The sequence below is a fragment of the Uranotaenia lowii genome, chromosome 3 (genome assembly GCF_029784155.1).
Source record: "Uranotaenia lowii strain MFRU-FL chromosome 3, ASM2978415v1, whole genome shotgun sequence".
Taxonomy (NCBI): Eukaryota; Metazoa; Arthropoda; class Insecta; order Diptera; family Culicidae; genus Uranotaenia; species Uranotaenia lowii.
Genome location: NC_073693.1, coordinates 48,936,488 through 48,963,584, shown reverse-complemented (window position 1 = coordinate 48,963,584; position 27,097 = coordinate 48,936,488). Strand labels below are relative to the sequence as shown.

At 33.6% G+C, this 27,097-nt stretch overlaps 3 protein-coding genes across 3 annotated transcripts; all 3 read left to right on the top strand.

Annotated features, from left to right (window-relative positions):
* The first annotated feature begins 1,761 nt into the window (after positions 1–1,761).
* LOC129756013 (general odorant-binding protein 70) lies at positions 1,762–27,031 on the top strand. The gene is made up of 5 exons (XM_055752761.1): positions 1,762–2,222; positions 18,831–18,921; positions 24,615–24,733; positions 24,827–25,019; positions 26,791–27,031. The coding sequence occupies exons 1-5, from the start codon at positions 2,112–2,114 to the stop codon at positions 26,892–26,894; spliced, it is 618 nt and encodes a 205-aa protein (XP_055608736.1). The 5' UTR covers positions 1,762–2,111; the 3' UTR covers positions 26,895–27,031.
* Positions 19,608–20,903, top strand: LOC129756015 (uncharacterized). The gene is made up of 2 exons (XM_055752763.1): positions 19,608–19,814; positions 19,879–20,903. The coding sequence occupies exon 2, from the start codon at positions 19,936–19,938 to the stop codon at positions 20,518–20,520; it is 585 nt and encodes a 194-aa protein (XP_055608738.1). The 5' UTR covers positions 19,608–19,814; positions 19,879–19,935; the 3' UTR covers positions 20,521–20,903.
* LOC129756014 (uncharacterized) lies at positions 22,042–23,104 on the top strand. The gene is made up of 2 exons (XM_055752762.1): positions 22,042–22,320; positions 22,385–23,104. The coding sequence occupies exon 2, from the start codon at positions 22,442–22,444 to the stop codon at positions 23,024–23,026; it is 585 nt and encodes a 194-aa protein (XP_055608737.1). The 5' UTR covers positions 22,042–22,320; positions 22,385–22,441; the 3' UTR covers positions 23,027–23,104.
* Positions 27,032–27,097: the final 66 nt, after the last annotated feature.

Here is a 27,097-nt window from a genome sequence, read left to right as displayed (position 1 = left end):
TTTTTGTCATTTTTGTCATTTTTGTCATTTTTGTCATTTTTGTCATTTTTGTCATTTTTGTCATTTTTGTCATTTTTGTCATTTTTGTCATTTTTGTCATTTTTGTCATTTTTGTCATTTTTGTCATTTTTGTCATTTTTGTCATTTTTGTCATTTTTGTCATTTTTGTCATTTTTGTCATTTTTGTCATTTTTGTCATTTTTGTCATTTTTGTCATTTTTGTCATTTTTGTCATTTTTGTCATTTTTGTCATTTTTGTCATTTTTGTCATTTTTGTCATTTTTGTCATTTTTGTCATTTTTGTCATTTTTGTCATTTTTGTCATTTTTGTCATTTTTGTCATTTTTGTCATTTTTGTCATTTTTGTCATTTTTGTCATTTTTGTCATTTTTGTCATTTTTGTCATTTTTGTCATTTTTGTCATTTTTGTCATTTTTGTCATTTTTGTCATTTTTGTCATTTTTGTCATTTTTGTCATTTTTGTCATTTTTGTCATTTTTGTCATTTTTGTCATTTTTGTCATTTTTGTCATTTTTGTCATTTTTGTCATTTTTGTCATTTTTGTCATTTTTGTCATTTTTGTCATTTTTGTCATTTTTGTCATTTTTGTCATTTTTGTCATTTTTGTCATTTTTGTCATTTTTGTCATTTTTGTCATTTTTGTCATTTTTGTCATTTTTGTCATTTTTGTCATTTTTGTCATTTTTGTCATTTTTGTCATTTTTGTCATTTTTGTCATTTTTGTCATTTTTGTCATTTTTGTCATTTTTGTCATTTTTGTATTTTTTTTTTAATTTTTATAATTTTTGTGATTTTTGTCATTTTTGTCATTTTTGTCATTTTTGTCATTTTTGTCATTTTTGTCATTTTTGTCATTTTTGTCATTTTTGTCATTTTTGTCATTTTTGTCATTTTTGTCATTTTTGTCATTTTTGTCATTTTTGTCATTTTTGTCATTTTTGTCATTTTTGCCATTTTTGTCATTTTTGTCATTTTTGTCATTTTTGTTATTTTTGTCATTTTAGTCTTTTTTGTCATTTTTGTCATTTTTGTCATTTTTGTCATTTTTGTCATTTTTGTCATTTTTGTCATTTTTGTCATTTTTGTCATTTTTGTCATTTTTGTCATTTTTGTCAGTTTTGTCACTTTTGTTTTTTTTTTTTTTCATTTTAAGAGTAAGTTAGTAAAGAACCAATCATAATTGGAGAGCAGAATAGTTATGAAAGATTGAGATACAAAAAAAGTTAATAATCTGCTTTCTTGAGCTTTCATTACAATCAACGCAGTAGCAAGACTTAACTCTTTCAGTTTTAGTTTTTTGTTGCTACCTCTCTCTACATAATATTGTCTTGCGCTTACTAGCCAGGCTAGAAAGGTTCACACGGTATTTGAAGGCTTTGATTGCATGCAATCCGGCAAAAATGTCTAAGAACAAATTGAGCGTGGAGTAAAACAAAATAATATAATCGTTTGAAGCTTTAGTCATCTGCATTAGTTAATTGTTCACTTTTGCTGGGTTGGATTAGTATTGTGAACTTGTTGAAATTTTTTGTCTTTGCTACAATTACATATGTAAGTTGATAATGTATTCTAGAAATGATAAAGAGCCTAATGCCGTCTTGAAGATTTACCTCACTTTTAGGTGAATTTGTTTCTTGAGCGACTGACCATCATCCCCATCAAGCGCATGAGGCGATGGTCAGTGCGCAAGCAAGCTATCTGAAGCGAAAATCGAGCCCACCGCGCGCATAAGCACTTGAGTTGTACCCGAAGTTAGAAGTGTTTTCTGCTACTGTCCGGTGATCGGTGCTTAAAATTGCACTTAGGAAGCTTAGTTTTAGTTACCAGTGACTATTTTTTGTTCCCAAAAACCATAAACACCTAACTTGAGACTAAATTTGATCGAGGTCTTTTCGAGTTGGAAGTTCAAGTTCAACTTCGGATTTTTGTGACAATCTTAGTTTAAAAAAAAAAACGGTTAAATCTCGCGTGGTGTGAGTTGTTACGAGCAGACCCTACGCAGAGCAAAGCTGCATCGTCAAGCTATTTGTGAATGAGGGTGTGAATTTGCTTCGATACACAGCGCACAATAAAGTCGAGCAAAAAAAAAAATGCTTCCCATCATCAGCAAAGCGGGGCAATGGCGAGTGTTTTGCTGTTTGGGGATCGTGGTGCTGCTTGAAACGTGCCGCCTGGCCCAAGCTCAGCAGCAGATGACCAAAGTGAGTTTCGAGTTTAAGCCACGAGGGTGATTACAACAGCCAAAATAAATTGAACAATGAGTAATTGTAGAAATGTGTGCAGTATGGAATGGTTCGTGTTAGGCTAATTGAGGGTTGAAGATTTAACTTCAATGAAGATGCCAATGGACTGACGAGTGCACGATTATCAAAGAAACAATTTTGGTGCAAGTGTAGTTTTTGTTTTGCATGATTCCTACCTCTTTTTAGACAAATCCACAGTTAAAATTAGATTATGTATGGGAATTCTATAGGTTCTTTAAACGTAATTTATGAAATAATAAAATAATTTTAAATAATCCAATCATTTGAAATTACTTAGAAGATAAATGATACTCATCAATAACGGCAATTCGATTTCAAATAATCCGTGAATGATTCTGGAAGTACACATCTTGATGAAACAAGTGTAGAAATGGTCACTGCATTACAAGGTTGAATGTACCTATATTTTAATATCGAAGTATATACCTGCTCTGCGAATCAACTCCAACAACGCAACGTGTCATCCATAATACCGGTGTGTGGCGGCGTGGATTTTTCGATTTTGTTCCGAAACGAATCAACTGGCGCACAAGCAAATAAACAAAATAAACTCATCCTCGGTCGAGGTTGCCTTCGAATAGCTAGGGTGATTCAGCGATAGTTGAAAAATATTTATCAACAGAATTTCTTTTAGAAATTTTCTAAAATGTTTTTTGGACAGTATTCAAAAGTTGACAATAGGAAAACATAGAGAAACACCCATTACATTGTGGTGCATCAATGTTTCCCAGCATCGCTGATCTGCATATTTGTTTGAGAAAGTTCAAGAGGCTAGAAGAGCACTTTTTTTTTCAAAACAGTAAAAAGGATTGTACTGAAGAAACTCAGCAAAATTGATGGATTTTTCTTCCTAACAAATTAACGCAACAACAGTACAAGCAGTACTTCGCAGCAAATAGAAATTTGTATACTCCGAAAAACAGACCGCACTGCTTATGTTCGCCGGACCACGTGAATTCGACTCCTTTTCTTATCATTTTTGAAGTTCCTCAGGGAAGTCATCTGGGACCGTTGATCTTCCTTCTTTTTATCAACGTTTTATGCGCAAAAATCGAATCGAAAAAGCTGTTGTACGTCGACGACCTCAAAATTTTTCGTATTTCGCTAGTTGATTGCCGTGCTCTTTAAAAAAAATATTCAAGTAAACTTCTAACTTGGTGACAGTTCACTGGTATGGCTCCCAATGCTTCCAAATGTAGTGTAATTTTGTTCACTCGTATACGTCGACCCTTGAACTTCGAATACAAAATGTCATCGAATATCTTAAGCCGCTCATCCCACGTCATGGACCTTGGTATAATTTTGGACAGTACGTTCAGCTTTTCGCAGCAGGACGGTCATTTTACGAGTTTTCATAAATCAACCGCTAAAAAGAACTTTTATTTTCAGTGTAAAAACGATCATTTTAAAAAAATAAGAGGAGAGAGAGGTGCTGCACATTGCCCCTTCTCCTCTAAATTGATCTCAATTGACTAAATCAGAGGAAACTATTTCTTAAATTTTGTAATTAGAAAAGAAAAAAAAACTTTTTTAACTCATTTTCTTTAAAAATTTCTTTCGATATCCTTGGGACTTCAATCTGTGATTCTTTTATTTTCCATGCAAGAAAATGTTGATAAAAAGATAATTTTCGTATTTTGTATACCAACCAGGGAATTAAAAAAAAAAGACTTATGAAGGAATTAAGGAATCTCTCTGAATAAATGTCATTTTATAAATAAAAAAAATATTCATGCTGTTGAATAGAAGAATATTTTAGGAAACTTTTCAATTATCTGTATTTCTTAGGCTTCTTTATATCAACGCGAGGATAACACATTTTTTTTAATGATTCTTATTTTGCAACTATGTACAGTGAGCGAAATAAGAATAGTACCACAATGTGTTCTGCTTGTAATAATATGAATGATTTAAAACCACCAAAATTTTCTTCTACAACTTGTTTTAAATTGTTGAACGGATAAATCAAGCATTAGTTTACTTTTTTTGGACGTTGCAATTGGCGTTGAGGACCAAAATATGAAAAAAAAAAAGAGAGCGAAATAAGAATAGTACCACAATGTGTTCTGCTTGTAATAATATGAATGATTTAAAACCACCAAAATTTTCTTCTACAACTTGTTTTAAATTGTTGAACGGATAAATCAAGCATTAGTTTACTTTTTTTGGACGTTGCAATTGGCGTTGAGGACCAAAATATGAAAAAAAAAAAGAGAGCGAAATAAGAATAGCACTACTTGTGTTTTTCAACAAAAACAAGATTATTTCTTTTCTATGTAAAAATGAATTATAATGCTTCTATGAATTATTTGAGTAAATAACTGCATTTTTTTCCTATTTCTCTAAAAATGGCAGCACTATCTTGCAATTAAATCGAAAAGATGCCCATTTTCGAATATCTGGAATTAATTCCGGTGTGTTGGATGATTTTGGTCACGAAATAAGTACTAGGTACCGTGTGACCGCCTTGGAAATTCTAAGCTCACAAAATAAAAAAAAATAGAAATTCATCAAGATCACTAAAAGTGAATTTCTGGGACCGATACTCAGAACAATTTTGTACTTTCCGATGGAGCTTGATGGAACAGACGACTAGCAGTATTATTAGTATGATCTTAAAATTAAATTGGAAGCTGAGATGAGCAGAAATTTTGGCGGTGGTAGATATATTCTTGTGCTGGTGATATTTTTGTAAATCCGGAAAAGCTTTCTGCAGCGTGAATTCCAACAAAACTGTGTTGGAAAACTACCTCGAAATGATGAATATGGGCCTTAATAAATTTGGAAAATCAATATTGAGACTTGATTTGGGTTTAACTGCAAGATAGTGCTGCCATCTACGACTTGAATCTGGAAAACGTGAGGTTTACTGAAAAAATCTAAGTTTTGGAATTCCAATTAGATTTTTTCTGATTCAAAATAAACCCAGAATGTTTGTTTCATCATTTCACGCCATTTTAATGAAGAAAGCCAGCAGTTTGGTAAAGAATTACAGCACAAATATCAAATTCCTCCTTAAAATGCAGTAATCAAATAAAATAATTCTTAGAAGCATTATTATTCACTTTTACACAGTAAATTTCTAGAAATAATCTTGATTTTGTTGAAAAACACAAGTGTTACTTTTCTTATTTCGCACCCTTGTTTCCATATTTTTGGTCCTCAACGCCAATTGCAACGTCCAAAAAAAGTAATCTTATGCTTGATTTGTCCGTTAAACAATTCAAAACAAATTGTAGAAGAAAACTTTGGTGATTTTCAATCATTCATATTTTAACAGGAAAAACACATAGTGGTACTAAATACACAGAGAACCTAAATATTCCTATTTCGCTCACTGTATATGTACGTTCATTAAAAAAATATTTTAGATCAGTTTTAGATAATAATTGCTATGAATTTTAAACTGATTTTAAAACTCTGATTTTTTTTTATTATTCTGTTATATTTTTCTAAATAGTCATTCAGAAATCGAAATCGTGTTGTTTTAATTAATCCTGAAATTCATTTCCCATTGTGAATGGTGATTGAAGAATTTTATTTCTAAATCTAAACTTAATTCTGATATAAAATAATGAAATATTGTTCTGAGCTCTGGAGATTTTGAAGCTCTACCTTCATTGGTTTGCTATTGAGTTTTATACTCTCATTCTAACTATATTTAATCTGAAACAAATGAAATCAAATTCAACCTCTTCGTTTCGAATAGTAAACAATTTGCTATAAATCTATTATATAAAATTCTCTTGTAACGGTGTTTGTAGTACTACTCCTCCGAAATTACCCAAACGATACAAGTGAAATTATTTTTAGAATATTCTGTGGGCATGCGAATCGGTTTATATTGAATAAAAATAACAAAAAGTGGCATCAATTGTTCGTAATAATTAAATTTGTAGTTTTTTGAATCAAATTAAAGTCATGGCCTTCAATTTTCTTCGAGATTTTCTTTCCTTTGGGCGCCGGGCGGGCGGTTTGTTTTTCATCTCCATGGTTGAGGCGTCGCCAGCAAACGTCGAAAAAGGATAGTAACCAAAGCATAGCATACTGATTAGTTGAAATATTTGGGCGCGCATTTCTAAACCAAGCATAATTTCAATGCATGTGGTGGCGATATGAAGCCTAGATGTGTTTTTATCTACTCGATTCCTACATCATTTGTACAGCACATGGTAATGCATGACGCCCAGATTGTAATTTTGCCGATCAAATCAAAACCATTTAAACGATTTAAAAAATGAAACTATTTTAAGTTCAGAAGAAATTGTTGTCTGAAAAATATAAATTTAGTACTGATGCATACAAAATAATGGTATGACTCTTTGCGGACATTTAAAAAATGAAAGTGGGAAAATTTACATACAATTTTATAATCCGATACCCCTAGAATCATTTTTCGAACATGTACAAATGTGCTCTACTGAAGATATATGAAGTGCTTCCAAATTTACAGAACAATAACAAAATCCGTTGAAGATGAACACACACTTGAACTGAACAAGAGCCTGTCCTTCAAAAAGGATTATACACGATTGAAGTTTATTTTAAGGTCTAATGCAAAGATTTTTTTGATTTTTTGCAAGCTTTAGTGAAAGTTATCAATAAATTAAGAAGAATTTTCAGTTGAAACATACATTAGAGGCTTTTATTTAGAACAAGTGCAAACGTTCAACATTTACATAAAATGTATACATTATTTTCTTCATCTATAAATGGTTGAGCTCAAATAAAAAATCGGACTAAAAAAACTCAACTTTTTTGTCAAATCATTCACCGAAAAACTGTTTACAGGTTCACTGTTTGTTTACACAGAATTCAAGTACGTACTTAACATAAACGTCCGCTTTTTTGTGATTTATATTCCAGAAACATTTATTTTTTGATTGCAGAAGCAGTATTTTTTTTTGATAAGTTTTTATTTTGACCTGAAAGTGCTGAAAATAACATAAACTCCTGTCATTTCACAAGATGAAGCAAGTGGCAATGCGCCTTTCAGCCATCAAACATACCTTTTTAGAATTTTTTTTTCCAAAAAGGTCAGAAAGGGTATCCCGAGTGTTGAATCTGAAGCGGATATTCAAAATTTTTAAATGTCTTTGTAAATGAAAGTCATATGGTAAAACAGTATTCAGTGAAATTGAAGCTTGAAGTACCAAGCATTATTTTATTCTGGAGAAAAACTGCAGATATATTAATGGAAGTTGATAAAAAAAGACAAACAGGAACAAGTATTTAATTCATTTTGAAGACTTTACACTGACGCATCTGAAAAAGAATAAAGTGTTTCCACTTGCATCAATAAATGGGACAAATGTATACTAAGATATTTCTTTTTGATGGAATATGAAAGTTAAACTGTGATGATAGCCGAAAGACACTTTAATGTTTTCAAAGATTTCGAGGTATATTTACTCATGAAATTATCGTAGCCTTAACAGGTTACCTCTTTTCGGTCTTTTTAATTTAAAAAAACCTGCATTTCAATAAAATTTTATTGAATCTTGAAAATATCACATAATCTTAAATAAAATAGCAGATCACCTCCAACACTGTTCAGGAAATTTTTTAATCAGAACACCCCAATGCTTCAGTAAGAATCTTTAAAAACAATGGTTTAAATTGGCAGATATGTCCATTGGGATAAAAATGCTGTAATTCGGTTTCAGTAAAAAATCTAAACACATTTTTCCCCCATTCAAAACTGATCGTTTTCTTGATTAATTGGGTAAATGTTTAAAAAAATTTTTTTGCTTAAACAAATAATATTACGGCGAACTTTTTTTTGGATATGGTTTTGATGAACATATGGATATTAATTTCCACTGCTGCTTGAAAATGGTCAGTAAAGAATCATCTCTAATTTTTTTTTATTTCTGCAGTTTTAAAAAATATACCATCCAAAGTTACTCGGGAGCTGAAAGTGCTGCGATAGGTAGAATATTGGGCAAATATTCCAAAAATGGTCCCGATATTCAAAATTCTTTTTCCATAAAGAATCATATGCAATAAATTTCAATTATTGGAAACTTTTAATTTCGATTTAAACCTTAAAGTGAACTCGAGCAGAGCGGAGTAAATCAACTAAATGGTATACAATAAATGAAACATAGATATAATCAACATATGTTATTTATGGAACAAGTTATAAAGAGTGGATTTTTTTTAGCATGAAGCTTGCCAAGTTTGATGATAACGTTGAGTGCTGAAAAAAACGGAATTTTCAACGGGAAGCTGATACCTGCTGATATCATTCGGCAATATTCAAAGCATCCGAATCAAAGAAATGTAAATGAAAAGGATCCATGTAAGATGTATGTAAAATTGATTGGAGAGAATTTTTTTTATAATTTATTAAAAGACCCGTAGAATTGAGTTTAAATTTCTAGATTTGATTTCGATATAATTGAGCAGGACAATTCGAGCAAACGGAAAAACTGGATATGTTTTTAAAAACTAGGACATGTTCAAGAAAGCGAGACGATTAACAACTCAAGATTTGATGCATTTTTTAAGCCAAACAGCGAAAAAAAATGGAAATAGACGACAAGTTCAACATGGTAAGACAAAGTTTACCGGGTCTGCTAGTAATATATAAATAAAGCGAAAAACTGTTTTTTTTTTTCAATTTATTAGAAGACACATTATTCCCAACATTTTAGAACAATTTTGAAGAAACAATTAAAAAATCATTGAATGAAGGATCAATTGCTGATAGCAGTGATATATAGCACAAGGCAAAGAATTCAAATTTTTTTGAAGTGCAAAAAAACTGATTCGGGATTGCTGAAGCCAAATATACTAATAATGCTAATAATTCCATTATAACAGCTCTCGATACTAACTCTCGGGGAAAACATTTGAATACACAATTTAAAAATTTATTAAGTAAATTTGTGCTTATTTAAAAAAAACTTTAAAATTATGTAAAGATATTGAAAATACAGCTTTGAATCAATGGTCAACCTTCTCGATGCTGAGCGTAATTTTGACTTTCAAGAAAAAGTAACATAAAGTTTTATTTTTGATTTTTCCAATTCTTCGAAAATCCAGGAATTTGACAAACGAAAAACCAAAATGTAAAAAACGTTAAATGTTTCTAAATAAATTTAAATTTGAATTGGCAAAATTTGGATTCTCCATAAATAAAGGATAGTAAAAAGGTTTAAAATCGTCTTTAATGTAGTTCACCATCAGTTCATCACTAATTTCAGTAAAAATATGTAATTTTTTTTTTAATTTCCACGTTAAATAGCACCAAAACTAAATAAGATGGACAAAATCTGATGAAGTATTCGAATTTATGATTTTTTAATTTAAAACGAACACATAAATACATAAATTTCATGATATAATTCATTTTTGAGTTTCATAACCCATTTTCTATTGAATTAAGAATTCAAAATTTGGGTTAGGATACTAAAATCAAAATTCTATACTTTTTTTTCAAATTCATATACTTCTTTTAAATCTGAAATGAAAGTTTTGTTACGATATTTAAATTTGATATTGGCTTCAAGATTTTACTTCTATTTTGAAATTATTATTAACTAAATAAACCTAAAGAGCCACTATAAAAAATTATTGTTTTAATTGCTCAAAATATATGTAAGGTAAACCAGAAAAATTGAAAACAAGTGAAAACCCAGTCTTTTTTCTCCATTTAAAAATGTTCAAAAATAAACATCTTCGCCAGGAAAGTTGTTCTTTTTTGGTATGGTAGGAAAATGGCCTTGTTTGCGCTCCTGGAAGTATCTATTACCAGTTATCTAAACCAAACTCATTCGTTCTGTGCTAATTTTGATTAATCGAATAGTTAATATAAAAAGTGAGAGAGAGATTTGGAGGCTGTGGAAATTTTTATTACTTCTGTGATTCTTTAATTAAATGCATCTTCTTTTAAAATTGTCTAATTACTTTTATTGTATTAAGAAATAAAATAGGGGTTTTGAGATGCTTTTTGGCAAAATCGGAACATGCAACTAAAAGACACTACATTTCAATTTTTTATTTTCTGTTAAATCATGGTTAACAAGCAATTATATACTTTAACGGAGAAATAACTGAAAATAATGCTTTTGTCTCTCAATGTTATACATGTCTGTTTTTAATTTGTTTCTTTATAAAAAAGGTATCAAAAATTGAGTTTTACTAACTATCTAAAAATCTAATCATTATTTCAACTAACATTTTGCGCAGAATGTTTTAAAATATGTAAAGCTATCATTCCATCAACTATTTGACAAGCAGTTTCAAAAGCTACAAATACTACATCTACTATCAAGCTTCAAAACATGAGAAAACTGGAAATGGATCCTTTTTTTCTAAAAATTATAATTTAGGTAGTGTCCGAAATCCTTGGTCCATATGTTTTTCGATCTAAAAGAGCTATTGAGAGTTAGGTCTTAAACTATCCACCATTCTGGGACTATTTTTTTTTTAGAAAAAAAGAAAAGATCGCGGAGTTTGGAAAAACGACAACAAATCGACAAGTATGTGCGTGCAATAATTGCAAACGAAAAAGTACTGAAACAAAGTTCAGCCCATGTGGTTATGCAATTTTTGATAAAAAATGGTGAAAAATCTTTCCGATCAATAAAGTTTTTCGTCAAACTTAAGTGATATAAAATCACTAAAAATAAAGTTCCGCGAACTTTTCAGCGAAAAAAAAAATGGATTTTAGAGGAATAACATTAAGAAATGATTACAATGTTTTAACAAAGAAATGGAAGTGAGACTGCCAGTAGAAGTACTACTTTTTTGCAATTTGAATTTCTTACTTAAACGGTAATTCAAATTACCTCTTCTGTTTGATTAATATACCCATGGAGTGGAAAATTCAAAAGTCTTCCGACTAGGAAATGTCCTATATTATTAGAGAAGTTTGAGCGTTTACGCGCTTTTTTTATGGATTTTCCCGCTTGAGAGGGGGATCACCTCGATCACACCCCGATAGGACCGCGCATGTTAACACTCAGATTCATGTTTTCTGTCTGAGAGGAAAATGTGTGCATTTTGATTTCAAACAAATGCATAGAACACATGTTTCTTGTATGAATTTATTCATACAAGTTATAGCGAAAATACTGTTACTTTCGACACACCCTAGCAGTTCAATATTCAAAAATCATAACTTAATGTAAAACACCATTTAAGGAAACGAAATGTGCGCGTTTCACACATTTTGCAGAAAGCATTTAAAACGAGAAAATGTGTGAAATGTATATAGCTTAATGAGAAAAATGTGTAAAAGAAAGCAATGTTTCAATGATCTGGGAACTAAAAATTTGTTGCTATTTCCATTCAAATAACTTTCATTGAATTAATAAAACCAATCGCAATGGATTGGTCCTATTTATGAGCTGGTGTGGGAGTAAAAATTTCTTCCAGCGGAAAACACGGGTGGGATCTGAAAAAAATGAAAACGAGATTCGATATAGTTAAAAGGTTTGATTCAGATAGTGACGGTTACTTACCAATATTTGACGACGAGTTGGTCATAGAATTTCCATGAATTTCTGTTCCTCTGGCTCCTTCTTGATTCGTGCAAAACTGATGAAGGACAATCTGAAACAATACGTTTTATTTCACACAGTTTTTCCTTACCCGCTTATTTCGCATAATGGGTAAATTTAGGAGTTGCATGGTGTGTATAAATCACAGTTTGACAGCTCTATATATTTGCCAAAAATGTGTGAAACGTTTTTGTAAAATGTGTAAAATGTTGTGACTTCGGTAAAGTTGCTTCAAAAACCGTTATCTGCAACTTTGTAGAACACAATTTGGCTCTATCTGTTAACTTAATTTTTTTTATGTGTAAATCATACAAAAATGACATGACTCAAGATTATTAAAGCGAGAGAGAGATTTTTGGTCAAGAAACAAACAGGTCACTGGTCATCTTCTTTGTGTATGCATAAAAAAAAAATCCTCAAAAAATACTAAAACGACTGGTCATACTGTACATTAGACTGAGTCGATTTGGGGTCATTTTTGAATTTCCCAAACCCTGGGGTCTTAAAAGCTTCGTCTTGGTCCAAAACTCATCCATGATTTTTTGCAGAATTTTTAAGTAACGTTTACATGAGTAAATTTGAACTTTTAGGTTTGTATGGGAAAATTGAATATTTTGTACTGGAAAATCAACATCGTTTTTGTTTCTTCTGTGGAACCGAGCCAGATGACGGTTGTTGTGCCAATTTATAAAATTCCCTGAGGAAATTTTCCGCTGAACAACTTTGTCGAAGACCTTAACTTCGTATCTTATTAGGCAAAAAAGTTATTAGCATTTTAATAGGGGTATGTCTTTTCACATTGATAAACAGTAAATTAAATTGACATCACTGCAGGGTGCCTATCGAGGTACTGCATGACTACTTTTCATCCAATACTTCGCGAGGCTCCAGCAGTGATGTCTATTGAATTTACTGTTTATCAATGCGAAAAGACATACCCCTATTAAAATGCTAATAACTTTTTTGCCAAATAAAATACGAAGTTACGGTCTTCGACAAAGTTGTTCAGCGGAAAATTTCCTCAGGGAATTTTATAAATTGGCACAAAAACCGTCATCTAGCTCGGTTCCACAGAAGAAACAAAAACAATGTTGATTTTTCAGTACAAAATATTCAATTTTCCCATACAAACCTAAAAGTTCAAATTTACTCATGTAAACGTTACTTAAAAAATCTGCAAAAAATCATGGATGAGTTTTGGACCAAGACGAAGCTTTTAAGACCCCAGGGTTTGGGAAATTCAAAAATGACCCAAAATCGACTCAGTCTACTGTACATAGATCCCAGTCTAAGTTTTATGGAATTTTAGGAAGCTTTTATAGGGTGTCTTATTAGGTCTAAGCACGATTTTGATAAACTCCTATTCATTCCGGATGACGTTCGAACAGCTGATTTCCGCTGTGTGTTGTTGTTTACAACCTATATCTCTGTGTATCCTAAGCTCCAGTTTACATAATTTTCCTGAAAATGAGAAACATTTCCCAAGAAAGGCGCAAAAATATCATGCACAAACGGTGTACTATCAGTGGAAATTAGCTTCGTGGACTTAATTAAATCTGGGCGGAAACCGGGTTCTGTGGACAAAACTTTGGACCGAAAAGTTATGCGTACCCACGCCAGTAAGAAGACTAACTTCCCCTCTTAGCAAACTGCTTCTGTCAAACCAAGAGCTCGTGAATTATATGATCAACTGCTGTATGGAAAAGCGGTGTGCGTTATCATCGACGACAAACCTATTGGAAGTTTGATTACAAAACGCTTCCGGGTGATCAGTATTACTAGGTTCGGGATGGCGAAGTGTGGCATACTTTCCGAGCCATTTGTGACTACTGACCAGGGAATCAAATCGAGCAGATTTGATAATGATAACTGATTTATCACTTGTTTAACACTTAGCGATAAATAAGAGAACGCGATGACTCCTCATCCCTTGCCTATGCCGATCAAGATAACTCGTTCAAAAATATTTTCTCCCAATCAGTTCTAGTTTTGAGAATATTCTCCGACAAAACTAGGAGCGATCTAAAGAACAAACGCACAGAGAGTGCCTTTTCTTGCTATTTACGTCCATTCTGACTCTCCGCGCCCTTAACTCCATGCAAAATAGTGAAATTTTTTTCTCTCGTCCGGGAGCGAGAACTTATCCTACGTCACAAGAGACGATAAATTTGAATCGGAATGCACAACTTATCGAGAGCAAAATTGAAGTTGATAAGCGCTAGTATAGTGTTCTTGAGGTTGAAAATCTCTCTCACGGGTGTTTTGATCGGCAAATTCTATCGCAAGATAACGAATTCTGGATTCGCCTACTTCCCATAACCCATGGGGAACATAATCACTAAGGTACCCCAAACGACCCGACTTTAGAAAAAGTTATGTGCTGCAAGCTAAAATCAATCCTAGACATAGTACAAGATCTCAATCCAAATTTGGGCCAGATCGGATCACGGGAAGGGGTCGCTCAACAAGGCTGAAGTTTGTATGATATTTTGAGACGTTTTGTTTGGGATAAACATGAAAAACAGGTTTTTCATAAATAACTTTGGTAACTTCAGCCGCTTTCTTTTGAATACGGTTTTTCTTAAATGAGGCTTTATGGCAAATATTTCATCTGAAGACTCCATTTCGATTAAAGTCAAGATAAAGAAGTTATTAGGCTTCAAAACTGGGCTAACAATTTTAAGGGTGGTATTCATCACTGTTAAGAGGCGTAAATACGTTCGACCGCCCTGACTCATTAACAGTGATGAATACCACCCTTAAAAAGGTTAGCCCATTTTTGAAGCCTAATAAGTTCTTTATCTTAACTCTAATCGAAATGTAGTTTTGGGATGAAATATTTGTCATATTTTAGGCTTAAGGTATTCAAAAGAATTCGGCAGAAGGGAACCAAAGATATTGATGAAAAACGGGTTTTTCATGTTTCTCCCGAACAAAATGTCTCAAATTCTCATATAAACTTCAGCGTTGTTGAGCGACCCTTCTCGTGATCCGATCTGGCCCAAATTTGGCATGAGAACTTGTAGTATGCCATGATCAATTTTAGCCTGCAACGCATACATAACATTTCCGTAGTTTCAAATTTCCTATACAAATGTGGAGCAGTCTAATAATCACCCAGTACTATTTTTGCCGGATTTTTTATCAGTTCATTACTCAAAAGACCCGATTGCTTAATACAAATCCAACAAACTCCAGATCGTACCGAAGGAGATGGATCCTTTAAATTGTCCTCAAGCGAGACCGAAGGAAACTTTTTTGGCCTTCACCACAGGTCTAAGATTGGCTGGAATGTAATTTGATCATATTTAAATACTGTAAAAAAGTATAACTCTTATAATTTCTCAATTATGATAGTACTAGCTGTTTAACCCGGCCTTGCTCGGGTTCACATAAAATATAAATCAAAATGAGTCGATTGATTTTTCGAAATGTTGGAAGCTTTATATTGATGATTTTAAGAAATTTGGCCCATGTACGATCACATCAGTTTTGTAAGTCTTTTTACAGTTTGTATTAAGATTATTCACTGTGCTTATCGTTTTTATTTTTTTTTTTAAGAAAAGCTTAAAGTTTTGAGGTTTAAATCGATAGAAATTCAAAAAAGGAAATTCAAAACAAACCTACCAGTTTAAAGGAAGCTCGAATAGATTTGGCTTTAAATTGTTTATCTTCAAATGATAATTTTTTTTATCTTTCTCATCTCCCATCTAATAAAAATCTCTTCTGGAGATTATTCCACTTTTCAAGATGGATGATTTCCCTGTACAATGGTATATTCAAGTTTTATTTACTACGAAATGTCTAGAAACACTTCCGAACGTTGTTGAACGATATTCAAGACTCATTTTGCATGTTTGTATGTGTGCTTTTTTTGCTGTTTAATTTAACACTGCTTTATGATTACTTGTTCTTAAATGTTGAAAGTTTCACTAAAAATTTTCGGAAGTTATCGAAAGCAAATCATCTCTAAACCTTTAATGTATGACTTTTTTAAACGAAAATAGCAGCTTTTTATTCATTGTAATAATAACATTTTAATTCGAATAACAGAACTCAACAGGTTTGAAATCATTATTTTGGTTATTATAAAAGCTATAGCCCATCAAAGTTGAAAAATAATTTTTGAAATTCTTAGTTCAGTTCAATACGGTTTTAAAACAACACTAAAGGGTAAATGTCATGGGAAAGGTCTTATTTGAGTTCTATTTAAATTTTTATACATATTTTCTGACACAATCATCCCATTTATTATTGTTATCAATATTAAAATTCTAAGATATCATTTGTTTGAACTCGCAATACTAAATGGTTTTCTCAAAATTGGATGGTAGAATTGAACACATTGATGACCAAAAATAAATCAAAATTTATAAATTTGTTAATGAAATAGGATTGTATGAAACTTAAAACCTCAGATTTAATTATCAAATCAATTTTCTAATCCCCCGATGGCTATCAAAGCATTAAATTGTAGCCTTCAACATATAACTCTGAATCGGCTATAAAAAATTTTTTATGAGTAATTCTAAAAATATGAAAATGGTTTATTTATTTCATTTCATTTATTTCATTTATTTATTTCGCCAAACATTGTAGGCTACATGTATAATAACTTGATGCTAGGGATTATAATTTTCAAATAAGCTTAATAATAATGATTTTTCTTTAAATTTACAAAATCAGGATCTTCGGTGCCTGTTACCGTAAAAACCTTATTACAGCTGCTGCTTTGACATAGTAAAGTCTATGTTCTCATAATGTTTATTATAACTATACATTAAACAATTCATTGGACTATATTTTCCATAATCAGTTCGAGTAGGGGTTATAGTGAAAAGATTTCTTGTTCTTAAATGACGACACGGACAATAAAAGTTTCATTGATTTAGTAGATAAGCAGACTGAACGCGCTGATTAATTATGTCGTTTACGAAACAAATTGCAGCAAACTCTCTTCTTACACTTAATGTTTCTATGTTTATAAGCAGGCTCTGAGGCCATCCGAAATTTCGTAAAGCTAATGGAACAAATTGTTTCTGAACTGATTCCAAACGGCTTTTATGTGAAATTTGAAAAGGCGACCACGCAACGCTACAATACTCAAGAATGGAGCTATTGTATAAGCTGTGTACAATGTTTTTATTGTGTATGGGTCTTTGAAATTATAACAAAACGTTTTATAAATGCTATCATACTGTTTGATATGGTCTCTAATCTTGTTGACTCTCTCGACAGGATCATCTCCCAATTTGACAATTTCATATGACTGACTTTTCTGCCTGACTGACTGACAGCTGGAGTTTATGAAAATCGGTTTATTAGTTTTTCAACATTTAGTCTATATAGTTATTCATCTGAAGAAGTCAATTCTCTGTTCAGTTCACCGTATATTCTTGTAGACTCTCAAGGTCCCCCAACAGCGGTAGGGAGCACTTTGAAAACCACTACAATTCTAGTCAATATATTCCTAACAGGGTAATTGTATTTTTCAATCCTTAATCAAAGCTCATTATTGCAATCAAATACCTCGTACTGGTACCACGTGCTTTAAACAGTAGAAGGATAAAAAACACCCGCCAAAATTTCCTTTTTCAAATTTTTAATTCTGAGCAAGCTTTGATTTGCTGTCCAGTGCACATGAACTGCTGGGTGGTTGCTGCTAATGTCCAGCCTATGGTGATGGTGAAAACAACCCCGCCAAAAGAAACGGAAATCGGTCGCCAAAATGGTGCCATGACTTTTGGTTCGTGGGAGAAAAAACGAAAGTTGTATGGGAGGGTCCCTTTCCTTAGATGGGAGGGGCTCAAAACTATTACTAAAACCTTACCATGGTCCAAATAAATAACTGTACCAAATTTCAGGCTGATCGGTTAAGCGGTGTGGATTTGTATAAGGTGCATACAAACAAACAAACATATATAGTCCAACTCATCTTTATATATTAGATGAAAAAGAAAAACGTAGGATTACATCAATCAGTTGCTTCATTAGGGAAGGACAGAACACAGAGGAATTAAACTATTTCCTGATAACAATCTAACAATTCGCTTCCTTGCGGACATGCTTCTAACACATCAGCTCCAAAACCCGCTTATTTCCATCAACCCATCTGAATGCATAGATTAATTTCGCGCAGAGGACCACGTCAAATTCTGACCACACCGGCGTTTTGATGCAAAACCGGTTAATTTCAAGTCCACTAGTAAGCAGCGAGGAGGCGCGGCCACGTCCTTCTACTTTTTTGGTTTGTTTTGCTTACCTACTCTTCCATCCATTCCGATTCACTTCTTTCGAGCGGATGGTTCTTGATGCCTGGGGAAGGTCAGATGCGAATTGATGTGTAGATCCGTTCTAAAATTCTTCAGCACATTTTTTGGTCCCTATCAACTAGGTAGGGCGATTCAGGGTAGGACTACGCGATGCGTAAATGTGAAAGGCTTCCTCACTCGTTTCATGAATGACTGGATAAAGCCAATCATATGACGTTGTATGTGATTTGATACAAACTTGATTACAACGCCTCGACCATCAAAGATCAATAAGGAAGAGTAAGCTACTGCTTAGCTAGACACGACTTCAACCTTACACAACTTGGTTTACAGCCAAAACAAAAAAAAAATGTAGTTACCCACAAAACGATGAGATAAAACGGTACATGGTGGATTCAAGTTTCCGTTTTCGCCGAAAAACTTGTTTCTAATGGTTATGGAGCCCAATGCGAGAGTTGCATTTACTATAAGGTTAATAGCACGCAGCGTGATTTGGATTGAACAACCACCGACAAACATTAAGCAGGAAAAGCAAGTTTGGATCTTAAGACGATTTGTAAAATGGTACGAGTAGGTACTGATAGCACCAAACAGACAGGAAGTGCATTTGCATTTGGTGCTGCAATTCGTGAGGTTGCATAATGACAATTTACAAACTTGACATGTCATGTAGTGTATTTTGTTGGTTTCTTTTGGTGAACATGGTTGAATTTTTCTTTGACTTTTCTCTTATGCTGCTTTTTTCTTTTTTTTCTTTTCAGAAACGCTGCATAAGCCAACCGAACGTGTCCAAGAAAGTAGACAAAGTGATTCACCAATGCCAGGAGGAGATTAAGATGTCTTTGATTGAAGGTAAGTTATGAGGTTACTGGTTGAAAATTTTTGTTCATAAAAATGAAGCCAGCATTCTCATTTCACAGCTGGATTGATTTATGAAGTTATCCACTAGTTCCTTTTTTTAAAAACATTTTGCAGTTTGAGAAGAAGATAATATATTTGAATTTAAAATACACATTATTACCCAAGTAAATACTAAAATAATACCAAAAGTAATTCTTCTTAGACAGAATCTTTATTAGCTAATATTGCTAAGAAGATGCCCAATACAACGTAAACTTAATTAATTCGTTTGTTCTGTTTTGAATTTATTTTTTTCTTAATTTGACAGATACACACTTTAAAATTTTAATCCAATCAACCACAACTCAATATTTTTTTTGAAATTTAAGCCAACAAATTCCCATAACAATCTTCACTATAAACAAAAAAAAAACTATTTTCAAAATCAAAAAATTAAAATTTTCCAATATAGCATGATTTTTTATAATTTCCATGTTACGTTTCAACTTTAAGTTTAAAGTTACATCATACGGTAAAGAGCTTTTTCGCAAACTTCTTATTAATAACCCATTCCCTTTTAAAAATTCAGAGCGTGTAGAAAAAAAAAAAAGAAAAGTGAAGACCCCTTTTTACGAAGCAACTAAAACATTCATAAAAGAAAGGAAACAATATTTCACGTTGGCAAAGTTGGCTGCTCTGGAGCTGTCAATTAATTCTTTTCCGGAAAAAGAGTGGAAGAAACCGGTGGTAGAAGCCGCTCGTCGGCTATCAAGCATTTCGTCCGCGACAGAACCGGGAAAAAACGTTTGATTGCGCTCAGCCATTCGGTCAATAAAATCCCGAGAACAGGGATCAAAAGGTTGCCAGGACTATCGGAAACTTGCCAAAGGGGCCGTAAAAAACACGTGAGTAACTATAGATCCCTAAAACCGAAATCGTTTCCTGACCGGAAGTTTGTTTCTCCGTCAGGGCCCCTTTCGTTCACCGCTTCGGTTGGAACTCTGACTCCCTATCAAACTCTCGGGAATGATTTTGATTCCGATCACGCACGAGGTGGAGGAGAACCCTTTGCCCAGGTGGAGGTGCAGCAGAAACGGTGGCCAGAAATTCCGGATTGTGTGCCTTTACGGCTATCCTGACTCACAGCTCTTTGGCGCTGATGACAACTCGTCCACGAGACATTTTCTTGTTCCCTCCACGATCAATTTGTTGTCCGAGGTCGATTATCGGAGCGGCGAGAAACGAAAGCTGTCGGAGTTGCATCCAGTCACGACCACAGGAGGTCACAAGTTTGGCGGTCGTTGTGCGAGTTTCCGGAGGGTACCCATCCGGAGTGCAGTTGTGCTGATTGTCTTGCATTCAACTAAAATGCATTCGACAGAGTGCAGCAAGATACCGGCATTGTTCGCAGCCGTCAGTCTGCGCATCTGGCGCTCACAGGGCGTCGCGTTTCTTGACCGGATAATAGCAGAGATGGAAGGTGGATTATTCGCTCGTCATCCAGTCCAGTTGAAATCACATTCCCAGGAGAGCAATCTCAGGTGGGGAGGCTTCGACACTGCCTCAGAACGCCGGACAAGACGAATTAAAAAGGGATGGAAAACCACGTAAGTCACACAATGCTTTGTATTAAGGGGGGTCAATAAAATGGGTAACACCTAACTTTGCAACATTTTGTTGTCAGAAATTAAGTTTGCGTTGTTTTAATTCCGGGCACCGAAAGCCAAATTATTATGTTATAAATGGCGCCCAACAAAACGAACCTCTTTTGTTATGCTTATGTTCGTTAAATTTATTGAAGTATTCACAATTATATGTATCACTTTGTGATTTTGCTTAGTTTTTCTAATAATTTAATTATCGCTCTTGATCATAATACCGTATGAAATTTTGTGAAGTATTTTGTCATTATTTCACCCCTTACTGGTTTTAAATGGAGATCCGTTAAAATGAGATAGAATCGTACCTTGAATAAAGATAGCAATGAAAGAATAAGAATAAAACGAGCTATGTCAACTATCTAAGGTAGTGAACAACATCATCGTCCAAAACACGCCAGACGTTAACACCACTATTTTACTGCGTGAGGTCACTTCTGAAATTCTTCACAGTAGCAGTCTTCATCCCGATTTCGTCAAACAAGATTGTGTCTTACCCGATTTTGACATTACCAACTATTTCGTCTAAATTCATCCGATCACGACAAAAGCGAGGACTGCTGAGATCTAGCAGCAGTATACCGATTTTTTGACCACCGATTCTGACGCTACTAATTTTGACAATCCGATCTTGAAAATCATTGAGACAACATCGATTTTGACATCACCGATCTTGACATTACCGATTGCGACTACTACCGATCATGACGAACCCTCCGGTTCAAAGCGCAGGGCAAAACGTTACCTGCGACGCAGCGGTTGACATACAAACCGGATCATGCACAGTCGTTAAGGGGGTCACCAAGAAAATTCTAAAGGAACGCGATCTGGAGGCGCGGTAAAACCTCTATCTTGGGCTCTTCGTGACTAAGAGGTCTAAATCCCTCTTTTCCCGAGACTTCTGATGCTTAGTTTTAACCAGTACCACTTAAATTTCGTTATGTTTAGTCCTAATTGTAAGATCTGGGTCATTCTTCTTTTCAATGACTATTAGATCTAGGATTATTGTTAAGCTGCTAAATGGGGAGTAATATTGCTGTATTTCATTAGGATTCGATGGACAATTTTGTCAGTTTTCCTGGCACCTTTCGACACAATCTGCCATAATATGTTGGCTTTGAGTTATATTTTATTGGTCTATTTGCCATGACCCGATGGCTTTGAGTTTTGTTATGTATTCGTTTGTTTATTGAGCTTAAGACACCTTTCTAGTGGGTGATATGCCTCCAAGCTTGCCTTGGAGTGTAGTCGAACTCTCCATCGAACCCTTTGTGACGTTTTTGAAATTTTCATGGATCCTTGTCATGATCCATGAAAATTTCTACCAAAGCAGCAATGTTGTGTTACGTTTCAACTTTAAGTTTAAAGTTACATCATACGGTAAAGAGCTTTTTCGCAAACTTCTTATTAATAACCCATTCCCTTTTAAAAATTCAGAGCGTGTAGAAAAAAAAAAAAGAAAAGTGAAGACCCCTTTTTACGAAGCAACTAAAACATTCATAAAAGAAAGGAAACAATATTTCACGTTGGCAAAGTTGGCTGCTCTGGAGCTGTCAATTAATTCTTTTCCGGAAAAAGAGTGGAAGAAACCGGTGGTAGAAGCCGCTCGTCGGCTATCAAGCATTTCGTCCGCGACAGAACCGGGAAAAAACGTTTGATTGCGCTCAGCCATTCGGTCAATAAAATCCCGAGAACAGGGATCAAAAGGTTGCCAGGACTATCGGAAACTTGCCAAAGGGGCCGTAAAAAACACGTGAGTAACTATAGATCCCTAAAACCGAAATCGTTTCCTGACCGGAAGTTTGTTTCTCCGTCAGGGCCCCTTTCGTTCACCGCTTCGGTTGGAACTCTGACTCCCTATCAAACTCTCGGGAATGATTTTGATTCCGATCACGCACGAGGTGGAGGAGAACCCTTTGCCCAGGTGGAGGTGCAGCAGAAACGGTGGCCAGAAATTCCGGATTGTGTGCCTTTACGGCTATCCTGACTCACAGCTCTTTGGCGCTGATGACAACTCGTCCACGAGACATTTTCTTGTTCCCTCCACGATCAATTTGTTGTCCGAGGTCGATTATCGGAGCGGCGAGAAACGAAAGCTGTCGGAGTTGCATCCAGTCACGACCACAGGAGGTCACAAGTTTGGCGGTCGTTGTGCGAGTTTCCGGAGGGTACCCATCCGGAGTGCAGTTGTGCTGATTGTCTTGCATTCAACTAAAATGCATTCGACAGAGTGCAGCAAGATACCGGCATTGTTCGCAGCCGTCAGTCTGCGCATCTGGCGCTCACAGGGCGTCGCGTTTCTTGACCGGATAATAGCAGAGATGGAAGGTGGATTATTCGCTCGTCATCCAGTCCAGTTGAAATCACATTCCCAGGAGAGCAATCTCAGGTGGGGAGGCTTCGACACTGCCTCAGAACGCCGGACAAGACGAATTAAAAAGGGATGGAAAACCACGTAAGTCACACAATGCTTTGTATTAAGGGGGGTCAATAAAATGGGTAACACCTAACTTTGCAACATTTTGTTGTCAGAAATTAAGTTTGCGTTGTTTTAATTCCGGGCACCGAAAGCCAAATTATTATGTTATATCCAAAAATAGATAAATAAAAAAAAAATTGATGAAATGCAAAAACGGTAAAAATGACAAAAATGACAAAAATGACAAAAATGACAAAAATGACAAAAATGACAAAAATGACAAAAATGACAAAAATGACAAAAATGACAAAAATGACAAAAATGACAAAAATGACAAAAATGACAAAAATGACAAAAATGACAAAAATGACAAAAATGACAAAAATGACAAAATGACAAAAATGACAAAAATGACAAAAATGACAAAAATGACAAAAATGACAAAAATAACAAAAATGACAAAAATGACAAAAATGACAAAAATGACAAAAATGACAAAAATGACAAAAATGACAAAAATGACAAAAATGACAAAAATGACAAAAATGACAAAAATGACAAAAATGACAAAAATGACAAAAATGACAAAAATGACAAAAATGACAAAAATGACAAAAATGACAAAAATGACAAAAATGACAAAAATGACAAAAATGACAAAAATGACAAAAATTACAAAAATGACAAAAATGACAAAAATGACAAAAATGACAAAAATGACAAAAATGACAAAAATGACAAAAATGACAAAAATGACAAAAATGACAAAAATGACAAAAATGACAAAAATGACAAAAATGACAAAAATGACAAAAATGACAAAAATGACAAAAATGACAAAAATGACAAAAATGACAAAAATGACAAAAATGACAAAAATGACAAAAATGACAAAAATGACAAAAATGACAAAAATGACAAAAATGACAAAAATGACAAAAATGACAAAAATGACAAAAATGACAAAAATGACAAAAATGACAAAAATGACAAAAATGACAAAAATTACAAAAATGACAAAAATTACAAAAATGACAAAAATGACAAAAATGACAAAAATGACAAAAATGACAAAAATGACAAAAATGACAAAAATGACAAAAATGACAAAAATGACAAAAATGACAAAAATGACAAAAATGACAAAAGTGACAAAAATGACAAAAATGACAAAAATGACAAAAATGACAAAAATGACAAAAATGACAAAAATGACAAAAATGACAAAAATGACAAAAATGACAAAAATGACAAAAATGACAAAAATGACAAAAATGACAAAAATGACAAAAATGACAAAAATGACAAAAATGACAAAAATGACAAAAATGACAAAAATGACAAAAATGACAAAAATGACAAAAATGATTAAAAATGACAAAAATGACAAAAATGACAAAAATGATATGAAATTTAAAAAAGAATGGTCATCAATACAAAAAAATGAAACAGGTAACAAGAAAAACCGAATCTACAAAAAAAACAGAAATGAACATTAAACATTAAACATTAAAAAAAACGATAGAAATTTCAATGGTTTAGATTTTCGTCTTTCAATTTTCTTTATCAATAAATCAGCCCCAAACTGTCGTTATCTAGAAATTCTAAGGGTTTCCCTTTTATTACAGATGTCATAAAAGGTTTTAAAGAGGAAGGATGGCACGATCGAAAGAAGCGTGACACGGATGACGAACTTCAGTTCCATCATCCAACCGTGGTGTCTCACGAAGACAAGTGGATTGCCGGCGTAAGTTCGAGACGAAAATTTCTTGTTGTTGGAACTTGGAGCGATTTTCGGTAAATTCAATTGTTTTTTTTTTTTGTGTTTTTTTTTCGACAGTGTCTGATGCATTGCGTGTACACCAAAAACAACGCTGTTGACAAAAATGGCTGGCCAACGCTGGACGGACTGGTCAATCTGTACACCGATGGGGTCCATGAGCAGGGATATTTCATGGCCACGCTGCGAGGCGTCGATCGGTGCCTCAAGGGCGCCTCCATGAAGTACAAAGTCAGACGGAATGACGTTGCCGGTGAGTAACTACCTACTATCAGCCAGTGCACACTGGTACAGAACATCAATCTAGCGGAACTAAATTAATAACGCCCAGGGATGAAAAGATAGACTTTCGGTGTCTTCGACAACATTGCATAGTTTTACAAGGCGCATACTTTGAAATAAAATACAGAGTCGAGGGGTCCACCAATAGCAAGATAAAAATGCTAACTTTTTTGTTAAGCATTTTAGAGCTTTGATTTCTTTTACAAAGTTGTTTATCTTAACAAAATACATAACTTTGCTGAACAAGTCAAAGTTATACAATTTTATTCTAAGCAGTTACAATGAAATTAAGAAAAATACCTTGAAAAAACAGTTTTTTAAATCTGAAACGTTGTAGGTAAGACAAAACAATTTTCAGTCTTCGAAACAAAGTTGTAAAATGTTAAGTTCTACAATCGCTTAGTACATTATGATGTGTTTTGAAATTGCTGAAGCGCTGCAGAAAGCATTTAGTGTAATATATTAACGATTTCCAAAGCAAAGTGGTTCGAATTGCGCAAATTTTCGCACCATCAGCCAATGTGGATTTTATTTTTGGTATTAAGAGGAATAATTTCCATATAAATCTAGCGTGGAACTCGGTGGAACTCGAAGCAATTTTAAGATTGAAAACCTAGTATTTTGTTCACAAATATCACTTTTTCAGACACTTGGTTTTACAACATTTGCTTCAGTCAGGAATAAATGGTGTATATCAACGTGTTGTCAGCTCTGGTTTCAAAATGGTCATAAATCCTTTACTCCAATTGAGTTTGTAATCCAACGTAAACTTATTATCTCAAAAGTGTTTTTATCGTTAAATAGAGCCAAAACTGGCCTGCCACCAGCTACTGAAAGCTGAAAGCTAGTTTACTTTTGGATTTAAATCACTTTCACGTGTTGGTACAGATATCATTTATATAATGATGTACTAGAACAGATTCTATTGATAAATTTGAAACGGAAAACCGGTTAAATCATCTAATTATTTCTTTTTCTCAAATTCTGCAATTAAATTACATCAAAGAAACTAAGAAACTAATAAAGTGTCTAAAAGAAGTGATATTTGTGAACAAAATACTAGATTTTCAATCTTAAAATTGCTTCGAGTTTCACCGAGTTCCACGCTAGTTTTATATGGAAATGATTCCTCTTAATACCAAAAATAAAATCCACATTGGCTGATGGTGCGAAAATTTGCGCAATTCGAACCACTTTGCTTTGAAAATTGTTAATATATTACACTAAATGCTTTCTGCAGCGCTTCAGCAATTTCAAAACACATCATAATGTACTAAGCGATTGTAGAACTTAACATTTTACAACTTTGTTTCGAAGACTGAAAATTGTTTTGTCTTACCTACAACGTTTCAGATTTAAAAAACTGTTTTTTCAAGGTAGTTTTCTTAATTTCATTGTAACTCCTTAGAATAAAATTGTATAACTTTGACTTGTTCAGCAAAGTTATGTATTTTGTTAAGATAAACAACTTTGTAAAAGAAATCAAAGCTCTAAAATGCTTAACAAAAAAGTTAGCATTTTTATCTTGCTATTGGTGGACCCCTCGACTCTGTATTTTATTTCAAAGTATGCGCCTTGTAAAACTATGCAATGTTGTCGAAGACACCAAAAGTCTATCTTTTCATCCCTGGGCGCTATTAATTTAGTTCCGCTAGATTGATGTTCTGTACCAGTGTGCAGTGGTGTCACATATACCTACGTTCATGTTTTATTGGTCTCAATTTTACAATTTACCTTTTTAGCCAAGTTCGAGCAATGTGAGGTGGCGTTCGATGTGTTCGACTGCATTTCGGATATGATAACGGATTATTGCAGTGATCAACCCAAACACGAGTTCAACTATTGAGTCCTCGGGGTGTGGAGGCGAAGTATTCCTTAAACCAGTGATTATTTAATTTATAACTTCATCTTTTGAAAAAAAAAAAAACCGTAGCATAGTAGACCATTTTTAACGTTTAGATAATGTGTTTTTATTTGGGACCAAAGAAATCCTTAGCTAATAAAATTTAGGAAGTTACAGTTCTTTCAAAACAGCTAAGTTGCGTATAG

Bases quoted from the DNA above. Each gene is read 5' to 3' on its own strand.
- LOC129756013 (XM_055752761.1), top strand. From the start codon at position 2,112: ATGCTTCCCATCATCAGCAAAGCGGGGCAATGGCGAGTGTTTTGCTGT. The intron at 2,223-18,830 runs GTGAGTTTCGAG...TTTTCTTTTCAG, and splicing joins CTCAGCAGCAGATGACCAAA to AAACGCTGCATAAGCCAACC. The intron at 24,734-24,826 runs GTAAGTTCGAGA...TTTTTTCGACAG, and splicing joins AAGACAAGTGGATTGCCGGC to TGTCTGATGCATTGCGTGTA.
- LOC129756015 (XM_055752763.1), top strand. From the start codon at position 19,936: ATGATTTTGATTCCGATCACGCACGAGGTGGAGGAGAACCCTTTGCCC.
- LOC129756014 (XM_055752762.1), top strand. From the start codon at position 22,442: ATGATTTTGATTCCGATCACGCACGAGGTGGAGGAGAACCCTTTGCCC.